The following is a 9,384-nucleotide window of genomic DNA, read 5'->3' as shown; positions in this document are numbered from 1 at the left end:
TTGTAATTTTAATCAAAGCATTTCTAATTCTTCTTTTTTTTTAACTTTCATAAAAGCACCAAAGTTTAATCATGTAAGTCAATTCATTTTTTGGAAACACCATCAAGAACTCCCCTCCAGAATAAAATAATGTTCATTCCTCCAAACAACCAAATTCAGTCTACCAAAACAAAAAAAAAAAACAAAAACAGCCCACTCAGGAAAAAAAGTGTTAAAAAAAAATCACATTCTAGGGTTCAGTGCATTTAGCAGCCTTTGCTATGCTAGCTAATCATCCTTCAGCTGACTTTCAAAAAACAACACCCTAGGTCATCAAAATATACATTTTCCATTTGCCTTTTTAAATTAAAAAATAATTTAAAAAGAAAACTTGAAGGAATTCATAATCAATTGCCTGACTCGTTTTGATGGCATGTATAGCATGTGAAGGTCAGGAAGGCTGTTTGTAGCACACGTGATGAGGGGATATTGATCTTCATGGTTTAGCTTTCTTCCAAACAATGTAAAATACCCACAATTCCAAGTATGAAGTGACACAGACGATCTCTTTTAAGAATTCCACAGGACAATACAGGTGTCGGAGCTGTTCTTCATAGAGTGGCAGGGCTTCTGTCAAATTGACACAGTTCCCCTGTGTAAAATATTTCCCATCCTGTTTCAGTACTTTCATGGAGAAATCAAGAATCAGTCTGAGGAACTCCCATGTGGAATCTTCTTCCGGAAATGTGGAGATTGGAACAGCTGTCAAATCATTAATCACATAATCAAACTCTCTCCCTTCTTTGGCGTACCTCTTCAGTACCAGAATACAGTCCTCTACTAGAACCTGATAGCAGTCTCCTTTAAGATTGTCTAAGACATCACCACATGTTTTTCGCATGTATTTCTTACATCCATCAATCACTATTTGGTCAATCTCTACCATAGTGACCATCTTTGGTTTCAGTTGGACTATTTCACATAAAATGCCCCCATCTCCACCTCCCAGAATCAGCAAGTCTTTGCCAGTGTAATCTTCTTTGCCACTGCCTATGATGGCCCGGGTATATGCCAAATCACTCTCCGCCAGATTAACATCTCCACTAAGGATGAAAATATTTCCAAACTGCTTCGAGTGCAGAATTTTAATGTTCTGATAAGGTGAGTCTTCATCATACACCACTTCATCTATGTCATACTCAACCAGGCGGCCATCAGCAGTGGGCCAGTTCCTGTCAATAGTCCCTCTTCGAACTATGGATGGTAATCGCTTCACCCGCCCAGTCGTGTCCTGACTCAATTCTTTCATTCTTTCTTCTACTTTATTCAAAAGACTGTCAACTTCTTTGGCTTGTGCATCGCCGTCGTAACTCTGAAGGTCCAGCAGCACCAATCCATGTGGGTAAATTCTCAGATTAGCAAAGCTGCCCTTTTTTTTTATTTTGTTTTGTTTTGTTTTTATGTAGGTCGCTAAGTAGCCATGGTCCTGCCAGGTGTGCACCGACTCGGTCATCCCCTGCTCCTGGAAAATGGACTGGAGGCCTTTTAGGATGGTCCCGCTTTGAAATTATTCAATCCTCCTTGGCTAGAACAGATGTTTTCTTTGTCGCCGAGCATGAAGTCCAGCGTGCTGTGCCTTGTTGCTGCCATAGTGAGGCGAGGCCCTGGGCCATGCCTGGGGTGGTGGCTGTGGGAAACTAGGGGGGGGGGGGACAGGGGGGGGGCAGGAGGGTGGTCTGCGCGACAGCGAAGACAGCCGAGGATTCACTTCTTGATGCTAAAAACAAATATTCTCTAAAAATTCAAATACCTCTGGAAAGTTAATCTCATACTATAGAATGTTATCAGTAGTTTCTACTTTTAAGTCAAGTGTTTTCTTCTTAAGACTCAGTTCTTCCAAAGGCATTGAAATAAAAGTTTTAAAGTCTGAGGACAAAGTTGAAGGACTGAAATGTGGAAGACAGAGACAGAGAGCTCTGACCTGGCTATACTAAAGTCTGAGTGTTCTAAACTCCTAGAAGGCAAATTATAGGAGATTTCAGAAATTATATCAGAAATTATTAATCTAAATTTTAATTTTTCCTGGGGTATTAAGATTGTAGACCAAATCTTAAATTCTCCATATTTAGAGTACAATAAGTCCTCACTTAATGTTGTCCATGAATTCTTGGAAACTGTGAGTTTAAGCAAAACAACACAAAAGGAAACCAATTTTACTGTAGGCTACTTGATTTAAGCAAGAGTTAAGTTCCTACAGAATATTCCTGATCAAAGGACATCACCAAACTTCTATGTAAAGTTCAGGGTCACAGGTTGCCCAAGCTTATCCAGGGAGTTCAGGGCACAAGGTAGGAACCAATCCTCGACACGACATCATTTCATTGCAAGATGCCTTCAAACATACATCCACACTCATCTATACTGGGGCAATTTAGACAAGCTAATTAACATAAACATGCACATGTTTGGGTTATGGCAGGAAACCAGAATACCAGGAGTAAACCCACACAGATATGAGGAGAGCATGTAAACTCCACACAGTGTCCCCACCAGAAATTGATTTTTAAAATCTCAATAAGGATATAACAAAAACAATGTTGAATGAAATGATATTATTCTAGGACCTTTTACATTCCACTTTTTATTCACTCTATTCCCCATTACTCTTACTCGCATATTTACAGAATAAAGAAATGTTAATGAATAGTATTCTTTATAATAACATAATGGTTCTGTATCTACAATATAACAGGGTATGCACAGCTAATTGTAGGCCTTCCTAATAAATCTAGGTAGGGATCAACCTGCTATTGCATATGACATTTCTTAAGGTAACTAAATACTTCTGTGTCGCATGTTAGTTCTCACTTTATAGATATTCACATCAAGCACTTTGTTACCCTGAAAAGAAGGGATGTTTATTCTTTTTGAATTTACCTACTTTATCTGCTAGACCCAATAGTGGGAACACATGTATATCTACCCAATTTCAATCAAGGCAATGTGTCTTGTACCTTGCTTTAGTTTCTTGACATTTGGTCACACATACTATTCTGAAAATGACTCTTCATCAAGATAAGAAAACCACTATTATATCTCTTAAATACTCCCTTGTGTCTCTTATCAGAAATTTAAGAACCTTGTCTTACCATGACCTCTTGTTTTCCCTGAGATGGGTGAGTGTATAAATCATACTAAAACTCTTGGCCATATTCATTAAGCCTTACTGTTCTCTGAAATTATCTTAATAACTTATTGATTCTAATTAGTACCCAGTATATTGTTGACATTCAATATATTCCTGCCACATGTCATGAAAATAAAAATTACATTAATAATGGTGTGATGTAATTCCCTAGGCAGTTGGGAAGAGAAAATATAATCACCAGCTACTATATGGTACAGCAGTCACATTCCCTTAGTATGAAATGAAACACTGTTTGTCATTGATTTCTTCATACTCTGCAGATTTTAACAATCTTGGAAAAAAGGAAGGGGAGTGCCTCTTTTGACTAAAGTTGACTCTCTTGAGAATGTGGAAAATTAAAATGATGGAGCAAAACTTTCAAGCATTGTCTATTCTCCAATTTTTTCCATAAGCTTCATCAGTCCTTTACTTTCCATCAGTAATTATTGATGAGCTGTTACTGCCCAATTACCAAACTCAAATATGACCTGATTTTCTAAAAGTCCTTTTTATTTTGGGCCCAAATAAAATGTATTATAATACTAAACTTATTAGTCAAGTTATGTATGACAGATAAGATACAGGACATTCTGTATTTTTATTTGCTGTATCTGGCAATCATAGAATTGGAAAATATGTGGCAGTGTAGCAACGTGTTTAAGAATACATGCTTTAGTGTGTGACTGATTCTAGTCCATACCATGGCTTTGGCATATAATAGTTACATAGCCTTAGTAAAATCGCTTAATGTCTCTAAACCTCAGTGTCTTCAACTGTAAATTGATATGATAATATTTAGTTTATTGGGTTTTCTTAGAATAAATTAGGCCATTCATATAAATTGGTTAGTACAATGCTCAATAACTGTTTTTTTTCTTTTTATTCAGTGTGCCTGCCTACATTAACATTTAGAAGGATATTTCAAAGAACCAAGGCATATAATCCTGAAGTAAACAAAAGACAATACATGAGAAACTTTAAGAATTTAGTGAATGCTGCTCTCTGGCAGGCTCTGCTAACTGCTTGAGATTCTGAGAACAAAGTCCTACTTATAGCAGTGTTTGTACACTATTGGAGAGGCCTTCTTTTAGCATTTGAGGTAGATAAGTAATTGAATCGTACTAAAACACAATTTGGAATCACATTCTGGTAGCAAAGTTGCCATATTTATGTGAGCTTTTCTTCTAAACTACAATGTGTCTCTCCAGAATTTATTCTTGCCTGTTTCTTTTCTGTAAGAATAATTTGCCTCTGTGTTTCTCAACCCTCACATTCATGCATTCATACTTACTTGATAACTCCAATACCACTGTATTAGTTTGCTAGTTATCCCTTCACAAAATACCAAAGACTAAGTAGCTTAAATGAAATGCATTTTCTCATAGTTCTGGAGGTTAGAAGTCCAGGATGAAGATGTCAACAGGTTTGGTTTCTTCTGAAGCTTTGCTCCTTGATTTTCAGGTAGCCACCTTCTTGCTGTATTTTTAACAAGATCTTTCCTCTTTATGTGTGTGTCCAGATTGTCTTCCTTTGTGTCCAAATTTATTCTGCTTATAAACACAGCAGTGAGAGGAGATTAGGGTCCATCTCAGCCTCACTTTAAACTTTTTCTAGGAATGATAATTTTTTTAAATTTTTATTGAACGTATTGGGATGACATTGGTTAATAAAATTATATAGGCTTCTGGTGTACAATTCTATAATATGTCATCTGTATATTGTATTGTGTGTTCACCACACAAAATCAAGCCTGCTTTTGTCACAATTTATTCTCACTTTACCTTCTTCTACCTCTCCCACCCCCCATTCTCTCTGGTAATCACCATATTGTTGTTTGTGTCTATGAGTTTTCTTTGCTTAATTCCTTCATATTTTTCACCCAAAACCATAACCCCACTCCGCTATAACAGCTGTCAGTCTGTTATATATATATATATATATATATATATATATATATATATATATATATATATATATATATATGTTTTATGACCCAGCAATTCCACTTCTGGGAATACAGTATATTCAAAGAAACTCAAAACACTGATTCAAAAGAATATATCCACTCCTATGTTCATTACAGCATTATTTACATTAGCCAAAATCTGGAAATAGCCCAAGTGCCCATCAGTAGAAGGGTGGGTAAAACAGTTGTGGGACATTTAAACAATGGAATACTACTTGGCTGTAAAAAGGAAGGAAATCTTAACATTTGCAACATCATAGATGGGCCTAGAGGGTATTATTCTAAGGAAATAAGTGAGTCAGAGAAAGAGAAAGACCATATGATTTCACTTATATGTGGAATCTGATGGACAAAGTAAACTGATAAACAAAATAGTCTCACTTTAATTTGATTACCTCTTTAAATACCCTCTGTGTAAATACAGTGACATTCTTTATTATTTTTTTATTAAATCTTTATTGTTCAGATTATTACAGTTGTTTCTCTTTTTTCCCCCCATAGCTCGCCTCCACCTGGTTCCCACCCCACCCCATGCCCTTACCCCCACTCACTGTCCTCATCCATAGGCATATGATTTTTGTATAGTCTCTTCCCGCACCCCCCACACCTCTTTCCCCACAAGGATTGTCAGTCCACTCCCTTTCTATGCCCCCGATTCTATTATATTTACCAGATTATTCTGTTCATCAGATTTTTTATTCACTTGATTTTTAGATTCGCTTGTTGATAGATATGTATTTGTTGTTCATAATTTTTATCTTTACCTTTTTTCTTATTCTTCCTCTTATTAAAGAATACCTTTCAGTATTTATATAATACTGGTTTGGCAGTGATGAACTCCTTTAGCTTTTTCTTATCTGTGAAGCTCTTTATCTGACCTTCAATTCTGAATGATAACTTTGCTGGGTAGGGTAATCTTGGTTGTAGGTTCTTGCTATTCATCACTTTGAATATTTCTTGCCACTCCCATACTGCCTGCATAGTTTCTGTTGAGAAATCAGCTGACAATCATATGGGTGCTCCCTTGTTTGTAACTAACTAATTTTTTTTCTCTTGCTGCTTTTATTATTCTCTCTTCATCTTTTGCTCTTGGCATTTTAATTATGATGTGTCTTTGTGTGGTCCTCTTTGGATTCCTTTTGTTTGGGGTTCTCTGTGCTTCCTGGACTTGTAAGTCTATTTCTTTTACCAGGTGGGGGAAGTTTCAGTCATTATTTCTTCAAATAGGTTTTCAGTATCTTGCTCTCTCTCTCTCTTCATTTGGCACCCCTATAATTCAGATGTTGGTACACTTGAAGTTGTCCCAGAGGCTCCTTACACTATCTTCATATTTTTGAATTCTTTTTTCATTTTGCTTTTCTGGTTGGGTGTTTTTTGCTTCTTTATATTTAAAATCTTTGATTTGATTCTTGGGATCCTCTAGTCTGCTGTTGGATCTCTGTATATTATTCTTTATTTCAGTCAGTGTATGCTTAATTTCTAGTTGGTCCTTTTTCATATCCTCGAGGGTTTCAAAGGACCAGGCCATTCATATGCAAAACCCTCTGCACACAGCTGGGGTGGGACAGAGTCTCAGGGTGGAGCAAACAGCATTGGCTTCCCATCAGCCCTGCGCATAGAGGACCCTGGGTCTCAGTGTCCCTTGGTAATCGCTGCAAGCACCTCTGAGAGAAACCTGCCCGTAAGTTCCGCCCATTGCCAGACAGTCCAATTTCTCCCCATATGACTCTGGGTCCCCAGAGTCTTGCCCGGAACTGCAGTTCAGAGCAGTCAGGAGCTTGTGTCTCCCTGCAGATTGAAAAAGCCAGCCATGTACTCAGTTGCCAGCCCTTTTTTTTTTCTTTTCACTTTTTTTTTAATTTAGGTATTATATGTGTACATATCTTACCATTGTACCCCACACCCCACACCCATACATGCCCTCACCCCCCAGAGTTTTGTGTCCATTGGTTATGCTTATATGCATGCATACAAGTCCGTCAGTAGATCTCTTATCTCCCCCACCTCTCCCTAACCTTCCCCCTGTAATTTGACAGTCTGTTTGATGCTTTACTGTCTCTGTATCTATATTTTTGTTCATCAGTTTATAATGTTCTTTATTATCCATAAATGAGTGAGATCCTGTGGTATTTTTCTTTCATTGACTGGCTTATTTCACTTAGCATGATGTTCTCCAATTCCATCCAGGTTGCTGCAAATGATGAGAATTCCTTCTTTTTTATGGCAGCATAGTATTCCATTGTGTAGATGTACCACAGTTTTCTGATCCAGTCATCTGCTGATGGGCACCTAGGTTGTTTCCAAATCTTAGCTATTGTAAATTGTGCTGCTATGAACATAGGGGTGCACATATCCTTTCTGATTGGTGTTTCTAGTTTCTTCGGATATATTCCCAGGAGTGGGATTACTGGGTCAAATGGGAGTTCCATTTTCAGTATTTTGAGGAAACTCCATACTGTTCTCCTCAGTGGCTGCACCAGTCTGCATTCCCACCAGTAGTGCACGCGGGTTCCTTTTTCTCCGCATCCTTGCCAACACTTCTCGTTTGTTGATTTTTTGATGATAGCCAGTCTGAAAGGTGTGAGATGGCACCGCATTGTTGTTTTGATTTGCATCTCTAGGATAATTAGTGACATTGAGCATGTTTTCATGTGTCTCTTGGCCTTCTTTCTGTCTTCTTTTGAAAAGATTCTATTTAGGTCCGTTGCCCATTTTTTTATTGGATCATTTATCTTCCTTTTATTAAGTTGCATAAGCTGCCTGTAGATGTTGGAGATTAAACCTTTATCAGTGATAGCATTTGCAAATATGTTCTCCCATAGAGTGGGATTTCTTGTTGTTTTTTTGATGGTTTCTTTTGCTGTACAAAAACCTTTTTATTTTGATGTAGTCCCATTTGTTAATTTTCTCTTTGGCTTCCATTGCCCTAGGGGCAGTGTCAGTGAAGTTCTTTTGGCATATGTCTGAGATTTTGTTGCCTGTGGATTCCGCTAGTATTTTTATGGTTTCCTGTCTTATGTTTAAGTACTGTATCCATTTTGAGTTGATTTTTGTGTATGGTGTAAGTTGGTGATCTAGTTTCATTTTTTTGCATGTATCTGCCCAATTTTCCCAACACCATTTATTGAAAAGACTGTTTTGACTCCATTGTATGTTCATGTCTCCTTTGTCAAATATTAATTGAGCATAGTGGTTTGGGTCGATATCTGGATCCTCTATTCTATTCCATTGATCTATATGACTGTTCTTGTGCCAGTACCAGGCTGTTTTGAGAACTGTGGCTTTTTAATACATCTTGAGGTCTGGAATTGAGATCCCTCTTACTTTATTCTTCTTTCTCAGGATTGCTGTGGCTATTTGGGGTCTTTTTTTATTCCAGATGAATTTTTGGAGAGTTCTTTCTAGGTCTGTGAAATATGCTGTTGGTATTTTGATGGGGAGTGCATTGAATCTATAGATTGCTTTGGGTGGTATGGACATTTTAATGATGTTGATTCTACCAATCCATGAACATGGTATGTTCTTCCATCTGGTTACGTCTTCCTCGTCTTCCTCTCTCTCTTTTTTCAGTGTCCTATAGTTTTCCGTGTATAGGTCTTTTACCTCCTTAGTTAAGTTTATTCCTAGTTATCTTAGTTTTTTTGGTGTGATTGTAAATGGGATTGCTTTTTTAGTCTCTCTTTCTGTAAATTCACTATTGGTGTATAGAAATGCCATAGATTTCTTGGCATTAATTTTGTATCCTGCTACATTGCCAAATTCATTTATTAAGTCTATTAGTTTTTCGATGGAGTCTTTTGGGTTTTTTATGTACAATATCATGTCATCTGCAAATAAGGACAGCTTTACTTCTTCTTTTCCAATTTGGATGCCTCTATTTGTTCTTCTTGTCTAATTGCAATGGCTAATACTTCCAGTACTATGTCAAAAAGGAGTGGTGAGAGAGGGCATCCTTGTCTTGTTCCTGTTTTTAGGGGAAATGGTTGTGGTTTTTGCCCATTCAGTATGATGTTTGCTGTGGGTTTATCATATATAGCTTTTATTATGTTGAGGTATGATCCTTCTTTTCCCACTTTGTTGAGAGTTTTTATCAAGAAAGGGTGTTGGATTTTTTCAAATGCTTTTTCTGCATCTATTGATATGACTATGTGATTTTTTGCTCTCAAATTGTTTATGTGATGTATCACGTTTATTGATTTGCAGATATTGTACCATCCTTGCATTCCTGGGATAAATCCTACTTGGTCATGGT

General features: G+C 37.2%; 1 protein-coding gene across 1 annotated transcript; it reads right to left on the bottom strand.

Moving 5' to 3' along the window:
* Nucleotides 1–475: 475 nt before the first annotated feature.
* Nucleotides 476–1,653, bottom strand: LOC307095179 (spermine synthase-like; the record flags this gene model as incomplete). The annotated part of the gene is given in 2 exon segments (XM_079764388.1): nt 476–1,536; nt 1,539–1,653. Coding segments are annotated over 2 exon segments (1,152 nt in total). The 5' UTR covers nt 1,630–1,653.
* Nucleotides 1,654–9,384: the final 7,731 nt, after the last annotated feature.

The sequence above is a fragment of the Cnephaeus nilssonii genome (assembly GCF_951640355.1).
Source record: "Cnephaeus nilssonii genome assembly, chromosome: X".
NCBI classification, from domain to species: domain Eukaryota; kingdom Metazoa; phylum Chordata; class Mammalia; order Chiroptera; family Vespertilionidae; genus Cnephaeus; species Cnephaeus nilssonii.
The sequence above is the reverse complement of the archived record's forward strand: the minus strand, read 5'-3'. Positions and strand labels throughout refer to the sequence as shown.